At 37.5% G+C, this 23,795-nt stretch overlaps 1 protein-coding gene across 2 annotated transcripts; it reads right to left on the reverse strand.

Moving 5' to 3' along the window:
• Positions 1-100: 100 nt before the first annotated feature.
• On the reverse strand, positions 101-22,128 carry LOC125224632 (cytochrome P450 4V2-like). 2 transcript variants are annotated; one of them, XM_048128055.1, is made up of 10 exons: positions 21,804-22,128; positions 14,543-14,632; positions 12,449-12,559; positions 11,908-12,093; positions 11,441-11,637; positions 3,552-3,606; positions 2,874-3,075; positions 1,629-1,780; positions 1,373-1,552; positions 101-472 (listed from the first exon to the last, which is right to left on the reverse strand). In XM_048128055.1, the coding sequence occupies exons 1-10, from the start codon at positions 21,955-21,957 to the stop codon at positions 291-293; spliced, it is 1,509 nt and encodes a 502-aa protein (XP_047984012.1). In that variant the 5' UTR covers positions 21,958-22,128; the 3' UTR covers positions 101-290. The 2 variants fall into 2 exon arrangements, with proteins under 2 accessions (XP_047984012.1, XP_047984011.1); XM_048128054.1 differs by lacking the exon at positions 21,804-22,128 and adding an exon at positions 18,219-18,444.
• Positions 22,129-23,795: the final 1,667 nt, after the last annotated feature.

Here is a 23,795-nt window from a genome sequence, read left to right on the forward strand (position 1 = left end):
TTTTAGTATAATCTAGCATCTTTCACGGAATTTTCTGCTTGTTAAGAATTAATGTAATAGGCTGACAATGACAACCTCACTTCAAGATTATGACTGAAGATGAGTGTTACTTGTGTATTGAATTAACAGTGGGACTAAAAATCCAAGTTTTATTTACATAACTACGTAATTATACATAGGTATATATCTCGAACCAAACCCACGGTGTCACACATCGATTCAGCAATGTATGAACTACCTGACTTAGGTGAACTTTGGGTAAATATACTTAGTCTGACTCGTCGATGTTTTTATTTTATTCGTTTCTCCAGCCTCACTTCATAATTGTCTATGTGCCTCATCATTACGTCAAACGTGACTTTCAAGGGTTCCTTGAGCTCGCGCTCGTTCATGTGGCTAGGCGGCAGGATCCTGTAGCGGCGTAGCATGTTGGCCAACATAGTTTTCATAGACATCATGGCATAGTTGTAACCTAGAATCAAAGGTAAATTTAAAAAAGTTTATTCTTACGTAACTATTTTCATAGCAATTGTTTTCGCGCTAAATGTTTCGGCACAAATTAAATAAAAGTACATTACAAAACGGTCACTGTCAACGGGCTGCATGCGACATTGAGTTCTAATGCACATAGAGAAGGTCCTCAAACTTTATGGGCCGCGACCTCGCGGCCGCCGGAATGTATGAAAGAAACGCGGAGTGAGCCGCCCCTGCAGGGTTAGCACATGATTGCCAGAGTACGTCGCCGCGAGATAGACTACCCGGCCTTATGTCATTAATACAGTTAGAAGAAGATCGTCATCTATCTCGCGGCAATCATGTGCTAGGCCTACTGGTTTCGGTCTCAAGAATAGAATGTTTGTGATGTGGATATATTGCAATGAATTAATTCTATAGTTTCGCCAATAACCTAACTTTTAGTTAGCCCAGTAATCATGATGCTAAGACTGTTTTGCATAGACAATCAGGCTTAAAAAGTGTGAAAATTTTGAAGTAAATGGGTGCCCAAACTGCAATTCTGAGAAAACTGCGCGCGCGCCGTCACGTTATAAAATCCATTGCCATGGCGCCCAACGTGGGGCCGTTTCCTTGTAAGTAGTTAGATATATTATTATTAGCCATATATGTATAGTTGACCTTCTTTTTCAACAAGACAACAACACAACATAGAAATTCGTTAAGCTATAAAGAAACTTCAAATTATTGAGGAGAATGTGCGGGCGCCGCCACACTAGTGTCATGGCGCCCAAAGTGGGGCTGTTTTCTTGTAGGATATACTAGTATATCAGCCATATATGATTGACCTTCTTATTTTCTGAAATACACACAACAGTCTCGAACTCGGTAAGCTTTAAGGAAATTACAATTTACCAACCTAGACAATTCCTCATGGGCAGCGAGAAGGGCTGGAACTGCAGCGGGTGCTTGAGCGGCCCCTCCAGGAACCGCTCCGGCTGGAACTGCTCCGTGTCAGCTCCCCAGAAGGTAGGATTGTGATGCATCGCCCAGATGTCCAGTACTACTGATACGCCGTTCACCACAGTGATGCCTGATGCTGGAAGTCATAAAAGGATAGTAGCAGTATGGTCTTTGCCCCGGAGTACTTCAACAGGAAATAAACATTCTCTTACGCAATTTCACGTCATTCGTGACTTCTCTCGCTGTGAGGGGCACTGGAGGGTACAGTCGTAAAGTCTCTTTGATGACCGCCTCCAAGTATTTGAGATTCGGCAGGTCTTCCACGGTCAGGGCTCGGTCCGAGTTACCGAATACGTCATCTAACCTGTGAATAAATATGGACCATAATTTACATGTCTCATTGAAATCCTATATTGTCTGGCGGCTCTGGACTCTTAGTTTATATACCGAAAGCCGGAAAATGGCGTAGCGTCTATATTATATTATTTTCTTCCAATTGGTTCTTATTTCCTTCCATGCTCAATAATATGCGGATTATCGTATGTAGATTGGATAATTTCAATACAAAACCGAGTTCGTATTTTTGATATGCAATTACTGCAGTGAAAGTAACCTGATTTCGCGAAGATGAGGCCGCCGCCCTCACGCCGCATTCCGTGTCACAATCCTGCCTGCTGCTTTCGATCATGTCGACTATTTGGGACTCCTACTCCTAGATAGGTAGGCGCTTGTGCGCTGAAGATGGCTGACGTAGTCAATCGAACTGAACCCCGCGCACATTGAGAGCACGGGGGGACACCAGCTTGTACGTACTTACGTAGTCGTAGTGAAATCCTCTTAGCACAATTACAGACATACTAAAATATACTTCACTTCCGTTGGCGTTACAACCCTTTGTGGGTCGTGGCCTCCTCCGCAATCTTTCCCAGTTGTCACAAAGCTTGGCCACTTAATTCCAGTTAGTAATTTTTCCCATCTTCCTCAGCGCTTCTTCTACACAATCTATCCAGCGTTTCTTAGGTCTGGCTCTTGGTCTTTTTTGATGTGGCTTCCAACTTGTCATTATTTTTGAAGCCCTGTTGTCCAGCTTCCTTTCAAGGTGACCCGCCGACCTCAGGCGCTGTGACTTTCTGAGCACCTTTCTTTAAATACTTACTCATCATCATCATCATCATCATTATCATTTTAGTTATTAATCTACTATTAATCGCCCACTGCTGAGCATATGCCTCCCTTCGTGTACGCCATTTATCCCGGTCCTGGGCTAATCTCATCCAGAAGTGTCCCGCAGTTTTTCGAATGTCGTCCACCCAACGAGCCAACAACAGCCTGGCATCAAGGCGCTTCTTACATCATATAGCGGCCACCATTCGTTCAACATTTTGGTCCACCTGCCATCACTCTGCCTGGCAACATGCCCCGCCCAATTCGGAAGTTTTGAATTTGGAAGTACTTACTCATGGTGCAGTTTCTCCTGAACTTGAGGATGCCGGGACAGCATGACAGCGGCGAAGGAGGCGCCCACGGCGGAGGTGTCGGTGCCGGCCATCACGATCACCATCAGCTCCTCGCGCAGCTCCAGGTCCGAGTACTTCTTCTCTTGCCGGTCTGACGACTGTATCATCATGTCTAAGAACGTTTTTTCAGTGCCATTGATATCTGTGAATGCGAAATCTAAATACATCCTGTGCTCTGTCCTCACAAAAATAATCGTGTTCAAAACCAAGCAAATGAAACAAAACTCTATTTTATGAGTTTGCATTTTTAGAATTAAAACTACTTATCTGTTAAATGCGTTAATTTATTTTAGTTACTGACAGTTAGCCAGCGTTCCCACTTAAGCGTCGCGTGTCTCGGGGCGCGCAACGGACGTCCGCGCCACGCCACCTGAGTGTAATTCAAAAAACGTCTTCTCAGTACATTTTGTATAGGAAGGACGTAAGACGCGCCCCAGGTGGCGTGGCGGCGGCGTGGCGCGCGCCGCCGCCGGCGGCGTGGCGGGCGCGTTCCTACACAAAATGTACTGAGGAGACGTTTTTTGAATTACACTCAGGTGGCGTGGCGCGGACGTCCGTTGCGCGCCCCGAGACACGCGACGCTCTGATGTGGCCGGTCCCTTACAATTCAAGACTTACCCGTATTATCCCCTTTTGGACATGTAGAAAGCTGTTGTAGTTTAATTTTTATTATCTGTAAATTAAGATGGACGGTTTTAATGTGTGATCATTTTATCAACAATAAAAAACATAATAATAAAACTAAAATTTAGTGGTATTTAACTTACAAATAAAAAATGTCTAATATTGATACCTGCCGCGACGATATTCACCAAAATAAAACTATGGAAATGTGTTACCGGACCGGTGATACATTTATCGCGTATGAAGTTAGGTAGGTATAGCGCATTCCGACGTTTCGATACTTTCGATCCCTTTACAGCATTCGTGATCATTAGGTAACGCTACAGTCTCATTATACGCGATATCGATAATTTTGTTTCTCACTAATGTTATTCAAATCTTAGATACTAAAGTTTCTTATTAATGTAGGTACCTAATCTAATATTGAATTACTGATATCTGATGATCAGGTACCTGATTAATGTAATAAGCAATTTGGTTATGTAAATGAAGTGTATGGTACCTAATTGGTAATCTTATTTCGATCAAGATACGAAACCACGGTTTTAAAAAATACCTACCTAGAAGTTCTGAATTATGGCTAAAAACAAACCACTGACGCAGTCACGCAACGTAAGTCACGTTTGACTGTGGTCGTAATAAGTACACATCGGTAACTCGTGGCACTTGACAGTTGTTAAAACACTAGTGATGTGACAATGTTTTTTCGGGAAAAAGAAACCAATTAAAAGAAGTAATGTTAATCATTTAATATTGATTACGACATTTGTGATTTAAGGTGTATTTGTTTTATAATCTGTGTTTTATGAATAAATGACCGAAATTGTGGCATTAGTTGATAAAATAATTATTTGTGATAAATATAATATTTGTTCTAAATGTTCACAAGTCAGCCTACGTCTTCTGCTTGAGAAAATCCACTTTGTACACGTTAAACTTCCGTGAGACATATTCAAATAATTAATTGAAATACGGTTGTACTCACGTTATTATATCGCTATTGCTGCGACATGTTTCGGGCCAATTCGGAGGCCCCTCTTCAGGCGTATAGGAGTTCACGCGACGGCTAGACTCCATAGCGATACATATAATAACGTGAGTACAACCGTATTTCAATTAATTAATCCACTTTGTGTTTAAGAAAACGATATTTCAACCTCCACTGACGTAATGGTAAAAAAGCTCTTAATGCTCTCTTAATGGTAGGGCTTGCAATTATCCGCCAAATTTTGTACCCGGATAATTCGAATACTTGGAATTTGATTATCCGGATATCAGCATAAAACGGAAATTTCGAATATTTTTATTTTGTTTAATAAAGCCTCACCATGTAGGTAATAATTAATATAATTATAATATTTATTTATTTTTTTCTGAAAAAAAAACACTTAGAAAACTTGTCACATCACTATTCTGTCAAGTGCCACCTAAATGCCACGAGTTACCAATGTGTACTAATGAGGTCCTTTGAATGTGACCATTTAATATATAGTCACATTTAAAGGACCTTAGGACCATAGTCAAATGTGACTGCGTACCTAAGTGGTTTGAGAACTTACTTGTAGGTCATTTTAGAAAAAAAGCTGAGCTGTCTAGTATACTCCACACAAACCGGTCTAAATGTCGAACGTAGATAATATTGTGTATGTTAAATAATCTAAATCACTAATGTCATACTCATACATATACATATAGTCCATGGGCCAGCTGGTCTAATTTTGCCAAACGGTATAATTTGGGGGTACTAAGTTTCCTTTTTACAGCAGTTAGGTAGGCCTATAAGGATGTTAAAAAACCATGATTGCCATCTCAAAATGGTAGCTAAACAAAATGGCCGCCAATCCAAGATGGCGGATATTGAGTTTTAAAAAATCGACCATAACTCCAGAAGTATTGGTCCGATTTCATTTTTATTTTTTTTAAACGAAAGCTCTTTTTCTGTACTTAAATACTTGTCATATTCATTGTTTCGCTAAATTCAACCATTAGTTAGTAATTAACGAAAAATATAAAAAAAATATCTTTTTTTCTAAAACTTTCTGTCAAAAATCATGTTTCTACAAAATACCTTGCATATTCTAATAAATATTTAAATGCAGAAAAATAGTGCCATTAATCACCTTTAATTTGATGTATAAAAGATACATATTTAATTTACAAAAACACATAGAGGCTTAAATTTAAAGCTGCCTTCGTTGAAATTCACCGTTGTGCATACAGTACTAAAAGCTTCAGGTTGGAGTGCATACAGTACTAAAAGATGTGTGCAGTTGGGGTGCATACAGTACTAAAAGATGTTGTAGAGTACAAATATGCTGTTTTTAGTTTATTTTAGCAATTGTACAATTAGAATAATAGTTTATGTTAATAGAACATGATAGTATCCATGAGTTTGTAGATATTCGATAGTACTAGGATAAAATTTGTTTAGATACCATATGTGCAACACACCTCAATGATGAAAATTAAGTATTTAAGTGTACTAGGTATATGACGAACATGTGTCGAGACTGTAGAACCATTAACCTTTTGACCGCCACGGACGGCCACGGTGGTCACCGGAAATTCTTGCCAAGGACGCCAACGATACGGACGCCAAATGAAATAAAATTGGGACTCCGTAATGCCTAATTACGCTCATATATTCGCGAATTCGCAATGCAATTTTGTTGCGATTGTGCCTGGGAGACGGAATACTCCGTCATCATCTTGCGTATAAGGGTTAGATCGTATTCCGGAATGAAAATCGTTCCGCATTCAAGGACTCTCAGATTTGAAAAAAAAAACCTACGCACGAGCGGGTTAGTGAAGAGCACCCCCAGAATTCGGGCAAACTTTAGAAATGTTCTTTAGTACAGAATTAATAGATATTTCTTACCTATATTTTACCGATTACTAAACAACGAAGCCGTTAAATACCGGATGGACAAACTTTGAGACAAATATCACCGCTTAAAGTAGAGCCAAATATTATTAACATGTATTGTTCGTCATTACCGAACGAAAAACGTTAGAAGACGTTAATAACAGACGTTTTAATTACCTACTCACGTGAGTTGAATTTTCATAAAAGGTGTACCAAAATGTGAATGTTTCTATGCAACCTGCTATTGAATCAGAAGAAAAGTTAGCACCCGTATCGACGAATCTCAATTAGTAGAGAGTAACTCCGGGGTTATGCAATCTGGCCAACTTTTTAAACAGGTAGGCATTTATAAAAGCCTCAATAGGGATGATAGATGTATAAATGTATGCCTCAATTATCTTCGATATGCGGATAACATCGTCATCTTCAAAGAAGCACATGTTCCCCGTCAGATGCTGGAGGAACTGTATGCCGTCGGTGAGTGTTGGGTTAAAGTAGTTAAACATATAGAGGTATGTACAAATTGAAAGTCACGGCAAGGACAGACTTATCCAAAGCTCCATATTTCAGCCTTTATAACAAGTAACAGAAGATACGTTATCCGGAACAACAAATAAAGGTTGGGTTAAGGAATGCCATAAACGACTAACGGAGGTAAGTCATAATAACAAAATCATCCTTCAATGGACCAAAGGACACAGTGGATGTCGAGGTGATGATGCGGCCTACGAGCTGGCCAGGCAGCTGGGGTCGACTGCCGATTCTCCCGATGTCCTTCAGCAAGGTATGCTCAATATGAAACTACACACAGCACACTGGCAAAACCAGATCAAATGCTGCAGTCAAACAAGCCAAGCCTAGCATCAATGGAAAACTCACAAAGACGCTCCTTCAACTAGGGAAAGTCCGCCTGAGAATGGTAATCAATGTCAGAACAGATCGTAGACTACTTAACAAACATATTTTCATAACAGATGCTATGAACATTCCCCTGTGACGAGGGTGCCTCTCACCTGGTGATGGAGTGAGCAGAGTGGCTCCATACAGGAAGAAACATCTCGGATCCCCGAGAGACCTCTCCAAAGTTCTCCTACTCAACATTAAAGGTCTAATAGGATTTCTCGAGGAGATAAGCTGGCAGGATTAGCTAAATCCCCCACATCACGCAAAATAGGCACAAAACGTCGAGTTGTGGCGAACCATAACACAATACAGAGACTTGGGTCGGCCTCGCTGCCGGCGGAGATCACACGGAGGACTTGGATGCCTTTTGTACGCTAAAGGACGTATTAAGGGCAAGGATACCAGTCACTGAAGACCAACATGTTTGATCAGTGTGTAACTGGGTACTTCCCACCGTGACATAAGCTTGCGAGACGTGGACACTAACAATGTACTAAATGAAAAGGCTAAAAGTTGCATAGAGGTATAGAGCACAACACGTTCGGTATGTCTTTCTACGATGGAAGCGAAACGAGATGATGCTGATGCGGCGACGGGTCAGAATTATAGAGATCGTATTGCTACTCTAAAATGGGCTTGGGCCGGGCCAGGGCACGTAAGTCGTGATTGAAGGTGGAATGCCTGCTATAAAAGTTCGAAAAATTAGGAGAAAATTAATCTGTTACCTGTGATTGTCTTGAAAGCTTGATATTGGTGATATTGGCTCTACAATCTACATTAACGGTAATAAGTAATATATTTCTGTGCGTAAATTAAGGTTTATTCGGTAGGTACCTATATCACGTTGTTTAGTAGTCGGATACTCCATAGATTTGCCTTATTAATGCATTATAGTGCATTTCTCAAGACTATTTTTCTTTTGGGGTGTGTTCTTCACCTTTTGTATGCAAGGATTATTTTAACTAAATATAAGTTTTCTCGAACACGGATCAGGGTTAGGCTTAACCTTTTAAACGCCAAATAGTGAAAAAGAATACGTCGTGCCCCGGACACCAGACAGACGTGGATCGCGATTATTTGAGCAAAATTAGGCGTTAAGAAGGCCCGCATGGGTCCCCAATGTAATTGGCAAAACTGATGGCCATGGTTGGCGTCCTTTAGGAAGCATTTCCAGCGACGGCCATATCCGCCCATGGTGGTCAAAAGGTTAATGTGATGAGATAGGACCTCAACTATGTCTAGTTTATTTATTTTGTATTATCTCGGTTGGTTGGCGCTGTATCACTAAAGAAATTTTATACAAATAATCAAATATCTAAAACTGTACTTTACCTATGACATATTTTATTATATTCTTAAAGCTAATGGATTTCGGATACTAACATGTTCAGTTCTTTTCTTAATTGTAAGTACAATTGCAGAAATATACTAAAAACAGCATATTAGTAATCTACAACTTCGACCTGAAGCTTTTAGTACTGTATGCACAACGGTGAATTTCAACGAAGACAGAATTAAAATTAAGCCTCTAATGTGTTTTTGTAAATTAAGTCTGTATCTTTTATACATCAAATTAAAGGTAATTAATAGCACTATTTTTCTGCATTTAAATATTTATTAGAATATGCAAGGTATTTCGTAGAAACATGATTTTTGACAAAAAGTCTTAGAAAAAAAGATATTTTTTTTATATTTTTCGTTAATTACTAACTAATGGTTGAATTTGTCGAAACAATGAATATAACAAATATTTGAGTACATAAAAAGAGCTTTCGTTTTAAAAAAATAAAAATGAAATCGGACCAATACTTCTGGAGTTGTGGTCGATTTTTTAAAACTCAATATCCGCCATCTTGGATTGGCGGCCATTTTGTTTAGCTACCATTTTGAGATGGCAATCATGGTTTTTTAACATCCTTATAGGCCTACCTAACTGCTGTAAAAAGGAAACTTAGTACCCCCAAATTATACCGACTTCTTCACTGGCCCATGGACTAATAGCCTATGTAAACATTGGGACAGCGACGGAACTGGTACTTCTACCTTAGTAGCAACATCGTAATTCATGCGACTTAGGAGGAAAAATACATCTGAATATTTATAATCGCTATTCAAAACCAGCCAAGAGCGTGTGACAAGAAACTGCGAAACTATAGTTGACTACGGAACCCTAAGAAGCTGGTGTAACTAAACCTCCGCTCACTTTACTTATTTACTTACTTACTTGACTAATCAACAGTATAGCTAACCCCCCTTTAAATATACCCCGTAAATTTAGCCTTGTGATCGTCCAGTGTATGTAGAACCCTTCGATGTGAACCGCGATAACCTAGATCCTTTAATGAGTATCAGCTGTATTTTTGACTAATATTTAAATTTTTATTTATTTATATTTTAAAGAAGAATAAAGGTTATTGTAGCATAATAATATAGTGTTATAGAAGAGTATTTTATCAGATTTAGGCCTAGAAAGTTATATGTGAGAAAATTAATGACGTAATGAAGAACATTTTTAGAATAGAAGTTAGTGAGTGAAACATACATGAAATAAATATTAAAAAAATAATTTGGTAATCATCCACTACGCCCTATTAATAGTTCCAATGGGGCTCGGAACTTGCGTTGTGGTACGGAACTCCTCATCTCAACCAAACTGCTCTGTTGAGAGTCCTATGCCAAACCAGAAGAGCTATCTATCTACTAACTAACCCCCCTTTTATTTTGTTTCTTTTTCCCTAGCTAAACCCCCCTTTTCCCCAATACTGCTAATAGACCATAACTTCTCGATCCTTCTAATGTATCATCAAGGCTCCGAGTAGTTGCTACCACTGAGAACGAAGTAAGTAAGTCTAGTAACTCCTTGAAGCTTTTGACTTGTCATCAGTGGACGGCGCTCGCTTGCCACTGGTCCCTACTTGATATTTGAAAATACACCATAAAAATCAGTTAGCAACACTCACTGGCTCGATGCTACACGAAGAATCAGAAATTGCTACCACAATTATTAATTTCACTCAAATAAATTAAGTAATAAGAGATTTTATAAATTACCAGTTTTACCACATATTTTAAGATAGTCAACACCACATTTAAAGTCCATTTAAACCATATAAGTAGTAGTAGTTAAATTATTTCTCCACAATACACGTTGACCAATTATATTCCAAGACTAATCATAAAAGAACTCTACTTTCATAGAAATAATGTGTGATTCTACCCTAATCCTATTGTTTTTCCTACTCTAACATATCTGAAACACAGACCCTCACTTACCATAGATCTTGTGTTCAGAATATGTACAAGTGTATCCCTACTAGAACTGTACAGTTCAGCCAGCGAAGCTGAGATAGGCAACCTATAGGCTTGTGTTCTGATCCCCCCCTCTGCTCTTGCCCGCGGGCTAGGGTAGCAGAGAGTAGATCGCCCTATCTGTGTATATATCCAGTATTCTAGGACACACCAGTACCAGCCACATGGGAGATCCAGCTGCGACCAAACTTTACTTAGATATGGATCGATCACAACCGAAACCCCCAGCGACCAACGCCAGCATGAACCAGAACACCGAGTAAATAAATATATATATTTATAGGACCCCAGCCTCAAATACTGCCGACTTCAGTGAGCAAGGATTACTCCTAATGTCTTTCGTCAATCGTGAACCTTCGCAATGAAAGATCACATTTGTTCCTAATTGTTACATTGAATGATATATTCAGGAAGTATAATAATCAATATTAGTCATTATTACCTCTCTGACTTGTAATTGGAACCAAGACATAATATCGGAACGCTATGCAGTTGAAAACTGTCAGTGTCAGTATTTCGTCCATGTGAACGTAATTTGTTGATAAATACGTTTTTCCAACCTGTTTTACATTAAATAATAGTGAATTTTATTAGTGATGACGTACCTAAACATGTGATTAACCATCAAAGATATTATTTGTTAAAATATTCAATGAAATCCCGAAGGAAATATGCACCAAAAAGGTGGTCAAGGAAAAGTTGATTCGCCGTAAGTTTTATATGTAATAACGAGTCCATTTCCTCGTCATAGACGCTTGTTCTGTTACACTGGTACGATTTTAATGACTTGTAAATAAGTAGTTACCTCATCGACAAAATCATGTATGACTTTCCTGTGGTAGTCAAATTGCTTGTATCTGGGCATCAACTGGTAAATGAATTCCGGATACATCCAGGGCGACACCATTCGCTTCGCCAGCTCTTGCGATACAAAGTCGAACGCGATGAGGAATTTGTGCTCTGGGTTTTTTTGACTGTTCAAGTCGATGCCTAGCGTTGTTTCTAAAAAAATAGTTGGTTGAATAATATTGAGAAGTAGGGCAACTCGGCTACGAATACCGCGGCGGGTGTAGGTAACTGCTTTGTATTTAGTAGCGAAAGAAGTAGCTTCAAGTAGGTAGGTATGTCCCCGTAGCAAGTGAACGTCAGTGGTGCCTCCGGGAAACAGGCGTGACTATATGTATGTAGGTATTTTAATATAAGTACAATTAAGCCCCAGAAGAGTTATGTCATTAATTCATTATTGTAAGATTTACCTAAAGTAGGACTTACCGCAAACTGAATCGAACGTGTAAGTGTTGAAATATCTCCAAACGGAGAAGTCAGCGCCTCCAGCCATCGGCTCCAGCAAGTCGGCCATGATCATGCTTTGCTTATCAAATACTTTTACAAATTCGTTAAGGTTCTTCATACTAAAGACTGGAGCTAAAACTTTTCGCCGCGGCCGCCAAATGTCAACTGTAAATTAATAGAATCAAGTGAGAATATAGTACCTATTTACTACATAATGTACTAATATGATGATGCGAAGATGTTGCGCGTTACGAAACCAATAAGTACCTTTATGTTTTCAATATATATTCATCTGGGGCCAAGGCCGTGTCCCCGCCAAAACAAGATCCGATATTTTTTGCGGAAAATCCGTACGACCCATGGGTCGCAAAATGGAAACTCATGAAATGTTTGTTGCGTGAGAGATTAAAAAAATGCCTTAAGTAACGGAATATAAGGCTTTCATGGAAAACATGTATGATAGCACTGGAAGCTAAGACTAAGCTGGAAGGTATTAGGTATTTCTAAATTGTATTTTTACCTGCTGCAAATATACTGCCATTGCCAATCATTGTTCGTATGAATTGAGTGACGTAACCTTTTTCCATACAATTCTTTAATATGACTTCTGAGGTATCCGGATCAGCAACAACTGTTAGAAAATAAGTGAATAGGGCTTGCATTCCGGAATTCCGGAATCTCGAAATTCCGGAATTTCGGACAATTTTTCCGATATTACAGTTCCGGAATTGAAACACATAATCTCGAAAATTCCGGAATTGAAAAAATATATATTTTTAGATGAAAACGTGTAATATCAGCCTGGTTAATTTACAAAACTACCACAGAATATATAAGAAATATGTAAATTCATAATTTAGACACTGCTCGGACTCAGGTAGTACCCTATTATACTTAAAAATAAGCCATAAGGCCAAAGGGGCTAGTTAGAGCGAGATTTTAACCCGCTAATATTAACCATTATCACTTTCTGGTTTTGCAAACTTAAATTCAGATGCAAATCGTAGTATTTGGTATTACATTCATTCACAAGCATAACGTCGTAGTTACTTATACACTTTTCACAAAGACGTGTGCATATTTTACTAAACTGGTGGACTTTACTGCAATTTATGGAAAATGGTGGATATGAAAAGTATGCTTTATTTTTTACAAAAATTCAAGGTGTACATGTACAATTACAACATGTACCTATGTAGGTATAAATCAGGATATCTGACTTTTTGGGCCTCGAGTCTGATACAGGTAATTCAATATTTATTTTATTACATTTATGTGAATAAGACGTTGTGCCATTGTTGTAAATTATTACTTTTACATTATTTCGGTGGACAATGGATGCATATGCATTTAAAACCCTTGTTTTTATTAGATTAATTGATAAAACAATAATGTTGTCCTCGTCCATATTGCTGTAAATCCTCAAATATGAAATAAGTGCAGAAGGAAAACACTGTATTTGGGGTAGTTTTATTTAGTTTTTGTCTAAAATATGTAGTTTTTATTACTGAATGATGTGTCAAATACTATTAAATAATAATGCTAAATATATTTACTTTAATGTTAACTACTATCGCAAAACTGGCACTAAAAACTCGTTTGTATCGTTTGCTGTTGTTCGAAATACTTCGCAAGACCGATTTTGACACAAAATGGACTCTCCTGTAAAATTACTAAAATGAAAATTGCAGTGTTATATGCCTTTCAGGTACGGAGTTATTGTCTTAAACGTCGATTCATAATAAATTTCAATTTAAAATTGTTTAGAAATCCACCACAAAACCAAACAAAAAAAAAGTTTTTCAGTTCCGGAACTAGTTCCGGAATTCCGGAATTGAAGTCCAATCTCGAAAACCAGTTCCGGAATTGAAAATCGTCCGATATTGCAAGCCCTATAAGTGAAATAGTTAGAAAATGATCTAAATATTGTTCATGAAACTCGGCTCATAGATAGATTAAGCTCTTCAGAACTGTTCAAATTTGGCTTCTCATCCCCGACAGTAGTAGTGCCACAGTATAACAAAGAGTACTATCGTACAGTATGGCCACTCCCGCTCCCCGCTGAAAGCGCCGCCCACCCCCGTTCGGTTACCTCATAGTTACCGCCTGTCAAAAACGCGAACAGTCAACCTGTCCTATGTCACTCATACAAGCATGGTACGCGTTCACCTTCACGAGCTTAGAATGAGTGCTAGGAACGCGCCTCTTTCATATATTTGATCACCAGTGTCTGAGGTGTGGTAGTAGTGCTAAGCTAGGTTTCATGTTCTCGAAAGTTTTCTTTACAATCTCCATAGAAAATTTAACGCCTTCAGATGATTCTAACCTGCAAGACTTTTAGGGCTAGTTGCATTATTTACAGTTAAAAGATATCGTACTTCAACATACGCCTCAGAGATCTATGGAACTTCCCATAGAATACAATTTAACGAACGCGTTAGCGGTGACAACATTATACCCATGCCAAAAGGTCGATGACTCACGCTCACAAAAGGGTCTCAAATCCCAGCTATAACCAAGTTATATACGCCCACAATAATGCGCCCGATATATCATTATAATGCTATTCGGCATTAAGCTTTTGTGCAATTAAGTTTTAATAAATAGTACATACCTAAGTACAGTTTATTTACTATCCACGCACTTATGACGCCTCCATTTTCAATGGCTAGCCGCCCCAGAGATTTAAACCAAACGGTGCCATCTGCAATAAAAAATATAAATTACGATCTAAGAAATTGAAAAATATATATATGGTTCGAGACTGTTTAAAATTATAAAATCCCTTAGCCGTCATAAATCGTGTTCCCAGCTATCCCTGTCTTATTTAGTCCCAAGTCACAAGGCCTGGAGGCCGGAGACTTTTGATAATTAAGTATGTTTACCTAGTCAATAAAGTTATGAAGCCCAAAGTTTTGTTCCCAGCAATTTGCTCTAGGTACACCTCTTAAATAACAATCATAAATTTTCTGACCTAATGACCCGATGGATTCTAGGAGTTCTAAGTCAGAATCATGAATTTAATAAGACCCTAAAATCACTATTTGTGAGTGTGCACGGGAAAACGTCCCGCTTAAGTCAACACTCCTATAAAGATACAATTCAATCTGGCCTTAATGGTAACCGACAAAGTGAGACGTTTTACTAAACACACTCATATTTACATAATAAATACCTAAGTGTTGTACAAATTTAATTTATTTTATCATCAAATGGGGTAAATGTGCTAAAATAACTAAGGTCAGTGCGGGCAAGACCGGCATAGTTTATTTGAAATAAAGTTTGAGTGGATAAAACTCTATAATTAATTTAGTCTGGCGTAATGCGCATGGTCCTATGGGATAGCAAATATTATATTTTACAAAGCTTTTACAGTATTTTGGTGAAGTAAGGTAGTTTTAAGTGATAAAAATCACTTTTTTTAAGGCTCGGCGGGTTGATCGTCCTCCCGCGATGAGCACAGAAAGACCGTCTAGTGCCTGTTGTCGCGTAATTTCATATGAGACTAGATTCCAAAATTATGATCATTGTTATTTAACGTAATAATGGGGCAGAATGTGCTAGATAACTATTAAAATAACGTTGAAATTTTGAACATATAAGCATTTTTCTATTTATAAGGCAAGACCGGCATATGTCCCGTAGATGTGGTTCATAACCTTTTCTTTTCAGGTCCAGATATTGCATTATACTGTTTTTCCAACGAACACCTGCGAATACAATTTAGTCACGATATTACAGGCTCATATAAATCCAACTACTTATCTGTTTTTGAAACTATGTTAATTAAGAAAACGTAATAGGATATTAAGATACGTGAATTAGTTTGGTAACATTTCTTAGCAATGCTTGGTTTTGCTATAGTCACTACAGTATGAATGAATGTGTAATTTTTTTTCATCACACTCGCACACTAAATGTGGTTTTACACGCAGGCGGAGCGTGAGTTATAGAAAAATCGTTCTCCCAAGGGAGTTATAAAATTTCTAGTACCGTATTCAATTTTTTTTTCTTTTTACATATTTTTATGTTGCAAGTGTGATGAAAAACATTGTGTGTAACTCGGGGAGTATGAATATTACAAACTCGAGTCTTGGAGGAGCTGAGTGGTTCTTTTCTGTTCAAGGATTTTATGTTGCCAGTATAACATATTAATTCAATGAAAAGAGTTTTGACATTATATTTCATGATCGTTTATAAATTGTTGTAGATTAAGTCCGTACTACTGATTTGCAGTAGGTATATTCATTATTAATATTTTGGTAATTTCCTCATAGGTGACGTGAAAAATTGTATATATCACATGGTAGCAAAATTATTTCCACCTTGAGCGTTAATACTTGAATCCCTCACTACGCTCAGGATTCTAATTTTTAATCCCGAGCGTAGCGAGATTAGAGATTCCTTTACTTCGTTCAGGATTCAATAAACACCCTTTGCCCCATTTTGCTCGATTACGACTTCAAAAACTCAGTAGAGATTCAGATGTCATTAATACATAAATATTTACATAAATATTTGTATACTTAATACATAAATATTTGTTTCAGTTATTAAAAATAGCAAACAATATACAAGTCATGTCTATACATCTTCCGAAGAATGTATTGATAGAATCTTTTTTTGATGTACTTCCTAACGCCAGCGTATACGTATCGACGAGGAAGACGAAATGATTTTGCTTGAGAAGTGCACAGTTTGTGCCACTAGTCATAGTTTCGATATGACCCTCTGTGCCTCCAGGGTTCAGTTTCTGCCGTCTGACGAACAACCTTTATCAAATATGTTTTGTCAAGGGTGCGCAAATATTATGTTATCTGTTTAAATAAATAATTGGATTCAAAATGCTTACTTTTATTTCTAAAATACATAACTCTCTTTTGAAATATTTGTCGCCGCATGTTGCACAATCTATACAAACACTACCAACTTAAATATGATGATGAGTAATGCAGTGTAAGTAGGCTTAGTTCTGTTCACCACTTATAATTCTTCACAACTATGTCATTTTTATTTAATACTTTCGAATGATATTAGTAACACCATACGAATCATTACCAAAACTGTATTTCGAAGTTAAAATCAAAAACGGTACAACTATCATAAGCAAAAAACGTACTTATATATTGATATTGTTTACACTCGACTTATTTCCAATAAAGCCTAAAAAAGGTTGGCAACTCCTTGTTTATCGTATGCCGGTCTTGCCTTTCTCTTTTATGCCGGACTTTCTGAGTAGGCACAATTTCTAAGTTACATATTTCAGAACATAAAACAAGAAATTGAACGCGTTTTGAGTAGATTAATAGTACTAGTCAGAAAGAACGGTTATTAAATGACTACGTTACATACATGATATACAAATATTCCGACTGCTTCTATTTTATTTTAATTTTTTTCGGAACCATGTTGAACTCGATGCTCGAGTTCGAAACACGAGAGGCGTAGATATATAAACATTAAAGTTATTGTCAATAGACGGTCTTTCCGGGTAGACGGTCTTCCCCACACTGACCTTAATAAATGATTTATGATTACATATTATGTAAATTAATCAATAAAAATTATCATTTCGGCACAATAAAGTGGATAATGGTACAACTGGTTATGCTTAAGCCAGGTGTGTAAGGTCAGTGCGGGCGAGACCGGCCCTTTAGGTGAAATAAAGTTTGCGTGTATAAACTTTATTCTTTATTTATTCCTTAAATTAACATTAACAGCCTAACTAAACATGTCAATCGTACAGGAGGGTATAAACATGAATAATCCTGGTACACTTATATAAAATAGTGTGGCGGAACATAAAGTACATAATATAGTAGGTACTCACACGTGGATCGAACTTGGTAATTTAAGAAGTCTGCGGTAATCGGTGTAGCCTTAGGGGGTAACAAATAAGTAAAACGTCTCACTTTGTCGATTGCTATTAAAGTCAGTTTATTTATATAAAATATCGTCAAATACAAGCAAATCTCGTCTTTATGGTAAGCGGCAAAGTGGGACGTTTTACTAAACACTCACATAATATCAGTTACACTGTCCTTCGGCCGGAAAACGTCAAATTTCAGGCCGCTGCGCTAAACGAAGTTCGCTAGTAAATAACAGCCTCAGATCGCCGGGTTGTTGTTAATTACATGTGGTCTGAGACATTTCTTACTTTACTGGCCATATAGATAGGCGTGTAATCTTATAATCTACTATTTTCTGCTTCAAATATCAATGAAACTTATCATTCTTGGGTCTCTTAGCACGCACGGCCCACTCGGCATTGAAGAAGTACTAGAACTCACCTCCATCAGAATTTTTCATTAAATATGTATGTCCGATAACTGGATAGCACGTCGCCCGGACCTGAAGCTGCGCATAAATCTCATAAAGCTTTCTCCTTCTCACTCGGTAAAAGACACACGCGGTCACACCCAGCAACAAAATTATTAGCCAAAGCATTTCTCTATACACTGTCTTACTATTTTCTATGTATAATTTAGATAGTCAAATCTACTTCGCTTCAAGATTAACACTGGCGAGCAATCGCGATAGACTTGTTTTATATTCGTATATTTTATAATGCTGATAGTATTCGAAAAAAAAAATTGCCGATTTTTAAAAACCCGTTTGTTTCATGGTCGTTTTAGCCTATGAACCAGAATTAATGGTAAAGTCAAGGTTCAAGCATTGAGTAATTATTACTTCGTATAGAGGATATAGCTATAGCTATAGCAAACAACGAACGTGTCACAGCCTGTAAGCTGAAGGCGGGGCGAGGGGGCGGGGTGTGAACCAATGGCCTGCTTCCGTAACGTCGCAAGCGCTATGATTTTACTCGGCGCTTACGACCTTTCGGTCGCGATCATGAGCCCTGCATAGAGTGCATAGATTAGAAGTCGTAGTACAGAAGTGACATGGTATTACATGGGCATTTTTTTAATTTATGACTCTCAATTAGCGTGAGTTGTTAACAAAAAACATAAATCGCTGTTAGTTTTGTAACGAAAATCAAGCTTGAAATCTGTATTTAAAACTAAACTTTTTTCACGTTCTGAATTTAAATTATAGCTTAGTATTATTTACATAATTAAAACAAAAACGATGTTTTTATTGAAATTCCATGCTTAATTATCGTTGCAAAACTGACAGCGATTTAACTTTTTTTTAACAACTCTGTGAGTCCCAATTTTTTTAAAGCCCACATATAAAGCTATATACGGACTGAGCGTACATGTGTACACGTAGCCGCAACTGGATATTAGTTATTTATGTGACATTTGCATAATGGTAGGCATTAAAACATGAGTGTTGTTTTTGTTGTGTTAATAAGATAACATGAGTGTTTTAATGCCTAATTATGTATAGTCGCATACATAACTTTATCTACATCCATGTATGTATGGGCGCGGGTTTATCGTCCCATAGAAAATTTGAATTTCGCGCGTTTTTATACTCTCATAATTTGCTTGACCGTCTACCTACCCAAATTCATTCAGGCAGGTTAGGTACTGCACTTACATTTACATACTCACATGAAATTCGACACGCATATTGAGAATCTGTTATAGACCGACATGTCGGAAAACTGTGCAATTCTGACAATAATAATTAAATAACCTTTTTTGCGTCGATAAATATATACCTATAATTTAATGTATAATAGGAAACTTGAACTAACTTGCGATATTGTCACGTCTGCTTTTGTTGCATTTTTTACTCTTTGGTTTCAACGAAACATGGCCGTCGCAACATGGCGCTTCGGCATGAGTTTATATTGATAATTTTTTTTAAAAGTAAGCGTGTTTAAACAAAAATGCAGTAAACCTACGTATGAAAAGTCACTCCTTGGCTTTTTTTAGATTTTCCTGAGCAGTTTGTACAGTACCTCACTACACATGACGGCATTATTTAGACGAAATATTTTTCATTGTGATACGTCAATCTACCACAGCCGTTCGGCACTAGAGATGTGTCAACCCGGTTCAAACCGAGTTAGGCTCAACTCGGCCCGACTCGGTTTGACAGTTCACCAAACCGGTTCCAACGAGCAGACGGAACGCAGCCGAACGAACGTACTGATCGGTCCCCCTCCCACATGACTCAACTCGAAAATGTTGATAACGAAACCGGCAATCGGTATCGGAACTGCAAGCCAGCGAGTGCAAGCAGGATAGCTGTACTTTCGCGCGGAAGTGGCGCCACGGCCAGAATCTGAAACACACTCCCGGTCCGCCCGACCGTGCTCGCTTTGGTTTGAAATCAATTATAAAACAGATGGTGCTCTTTTACCTAATAATAAATGGGGAAATATAACAGTTTACAACTGTAATTAAATGCTCCCGCTATTCTGCCGTTGCCGCCCTTACCGATATTCTGTGAATTCTGTCTCCGTTACGAATATTTTGATGAAATGAAATATATTTATTTGCATTAATTTAGTTTCAGTTTAGCTCGTTCAAACACAACTTTAATTTTAAATAAATAAAAAAACACACGTTTATATCATGTGTTTCGGGCATAACTTGACTCGACTCAACCCGACCGACTTGATTCGTGTTCAATTTTGACGAATCGCTTCACACGGGCCAAACCTAACCGCTACATTAATACGCTAAGGACCGTCGTAGCAACTCGGTTTGGTCAAACCGGGTTGAAACCGGTTTACGTAGAAAATCAAACCGTTCAGCCCGGTTTGCGATATTTTCGGTTTGGCACATCTCTATTCGGCACAGACTAAGCGCGTTTGTGCCGATCGGCTCTAAGTGATGTTACACAAAATCAAGTTGAGCTGCCCTCTCTAGTTAACATAATTACTCAAAGGGTTCAAGATACTTTTTCGCTTTACTTAGCTCAGTCTAGGGTTGCAAAAAAACGGTTTTTTTCTGGCGTGAAAAAAAAAACATGAAAAAAAAACAGTTTTTTTTCTGGAGTATGTTTTTTTTTCTAAAGTACGAAATCTCAAAATTTGCAAAGTAGTTAATACTTTTATACGGTTTTTTAAACTTAATGTTAACTATTAAACGAATTTAATCAAATAACTTTAATTTCTGGTCTTATAAAAGTAACATTTACGAAATCTGTAGTTGGTAGTTATCACTATTTACTGTTGGCAACACCACCGCCTCTCCACGCTACACGCAGCATCGGGAATTCCCCAATAAACGTTTGTATACTGAATGTTAATTGAATTAAAATGTACGTTATTGTTATTGTAACACGTTACAACTCACGAAAAACCGTTATTGTCGTATTATTTGTTCATCTGAAAAAAAACCATATTTAGAAAAAAAAAAACCATGGTTCTCGGTTTTTTTTTCATGTTTTTTTTTCACAATTCTGAAAAAAAAACATTTGGTTTTTTTTCTATTTACAACCCTAGCTCAGTCCATCGAAAGTAAAAATATAGGTACTTATAGCATATACCAGTTTTATATTTTTTTATTACTGATGGTCCTAGGTTCCAATCCCATGGTTGTTTTCTATGTATATTGTACCCACACGTATACACATACGTTCTCTCTCAATAAAAGTGTTTCATCTGACCGGGTAGCATACCAACTATATAGAGGTATTATGTTTAAAATATGATTAGTTCAGTTTTGGGCTGACTTTAATTTAAGTAAATAACAGAGTTATTACTTAAATACTTAAGTAAATTTTTTCTCTTCTCATTGGCATCAACTTGAGGTTGGCAACTAGACTACCCATTAGCAGTCTGACTTACAGTCTGCTATTTTAGAATAACGTGGCCACTGGAAGGTGGCCAGAAATAAACATTTTATGTAAAAAATGAGCTCTATTTATATGTAGCTACAAATATTTTTAGTATAGGGTGGCCAGTTATTGGACACTGGGCAGTTATCTACTGGCACTTTACTAATACTTACCTGCGTCAGAATTTTTCATCAAGTATGTATGTCCGATGACTGGATAGCACGTAGCCCCGCTCTGAAACTCCTCACTGATTTTGTAAAGCTTTCTCCTCCGCACTCGGTAAAGTACACACGCGAACACAGCAAGTCCTAATATTACCCAAAACATTGCTCAGTTTTTTGTTTGAGGTGTTAATTTATTAGTTACTGATATTTTTGTTTTCATTGACTGAGCAAAAAAATTATGACAATTTCGTAATCACTTGTAAAAAATGCAAATATAATGATGTACACTTATACTAGACTTCTATTTATTAAAAAAAAAAACGTGTGCCTTCCCTCGTCTTTGTCAGTGGAGATTACATAGATAATGTACTAGCTTTAGTGCGGCACTCGTAAGTTATTCGTGACTATGACGCTATATTTTTCGTTTAAAACCTTTCGGCCTTGCTACTTACATGACCCATTTCAGAGCAGAGATCAAGTTGTCAACTCTTGTTGTTAGAGAACTTGGTAGTCAAATTAGAGGAGGCATTTAAATAAAAGTTGTTAATATTGACTTTGTTTTACTTTGTGTTACAACAGTGACACTGTCACTCGACAGTGACACTTCACCACTAAACTTCACGACGATAAAAGGCCATAACATAATGGCTAAACAATTGTTGACATGAGTGACATGACAGATAGTGTTAAATAATAATAAATAAATAAATATTATAGGATTTTCTTACATAAGTTGACTGAGTCCCACGGGAAGCTCAAGGAGGCTTGTGTTGTGGGTGCTAATACAACGATATCATCATCATCATCATATCAGCCCTTTATCGCCCACTGCTGAGCATAGGCCTCTCTTCTAGTACGCCACTTGTCCCGGTCCTGAGCTAGTCTCATCCAGTTGTGGCCCGCAATTTTCCGGATGTCGTCCACCCAACGAGCCAACGATATAGGTACTCGTATATAATATACAAATACTTATATAAAGACTGTACACGATAAAATCTGGCCATGCATGATATGGAATATTTTTTCCCGAATCCACATTTTAAAGTAATTTTTGTATTTTTATTGACCAATATATCTTAAACTATATAATAATAGTATCTATTCGTTGTAATGCACGAGGAAGTGTGAGTTTTCGCCGAATATAGTAGGTATATTTCATTTTTTGTCCAGCGTTTTTTGACAATCTTCCCAGGCTTCCTATCCCACTTTTCACAATTGTAGTTATATTTTTAAAAGCCGTTTTACACGCATTAGAATGTCATCTTACCAAAAAAAAATGTTATTGTAACTCATTTCGACATTTGAGAGTCAGGAAGACTACTCTTCTAATCCAAGCACTGAAAGTTGTTTTTGTATGGAGAGCCAAAAAGTGTCAAAAAGTCGAATTCAGCAAAGTTAGAAAACTTCAGAACTTTCTTAATCTGATTACAATCTGAAAAATGTTACTATTGTGAAATCAGTATACATGTAATCAGGTATGTTTTGGCTAATATAATTAAACATTAAAAAATCTTTTTAACAGGAAAGTTTTGTAAAGACTGCCAGAAGACAGTGGACAAAAAATATTGGTACCATAAGATAATACACTGCTAAAATTCATAGACCAACTAACGTTATGGTATGTTTATATCTTTAATTTGTAGGTTGTTATCCACAAATTACTTGGAAACGGTCCTGCTTGAAAATTCGCTTTCTATAAAAAGATTTACCATATTATGTATGGCCAGATTTTATCGTCTACAGTCTTTACATAGAAAACATCCATGACTTAGGAACAAATATCTGTGCTCACCACACAACACGGAATTCGAACCCAGCCCCGCGGCTTAGCAGGTAGGGTCACTACCTGCTAGACCAGACCGGTTGTCAAACCCCTTGTCAGTTATTAACTGCATATGGTGATTATTTTTAGGATAATAATTATTAATAGTCTTAATTACTATTTAAAGTTAACTGTTTTAAAGTATCACGTGTTAAAACATCTGCAACGAATAAATTAAC

The sequence above is a fragment of the Leguminivora glycinivorella genome, chromosome 3, assembly GCF_023078275.1.
Source record: "Leguminivora glycinivorella isolate SPB_JAAS2020 chromosome 3, LegGlyc_1.1, whole genome shotgun sequence".
Lineage (NCBI taxonomy): Eukaryota > Metazoa > Arthropoda > Insecta > Lepidoptera > Tortricidae > Leguminivora > Leguminivora glycinivorella.

Coding starts and splice junctions, on each gene's coding strand:
- LOC125224632 (XM_048128054.1), bottom strand. CDS start 18,375: ATGCTTTGGCTAATAATTTTGTTGCTGGGTGTGACCGCGTGTGTCTTT. Junction 14,633..18,218: donor AATGAAAAATTCTGATGGAG/GTGAGTTCTAGT, acceptor TTTTTATTGCAG/ATGGCACCGTTTGGTTTAAA. Junction 1,553..1,628: donor CACGAATGACGTGAAATTGC/GTAAGAGAATGT, acceptor TATGACTTCCAG/CATCAGGCATCACTGTGGTG.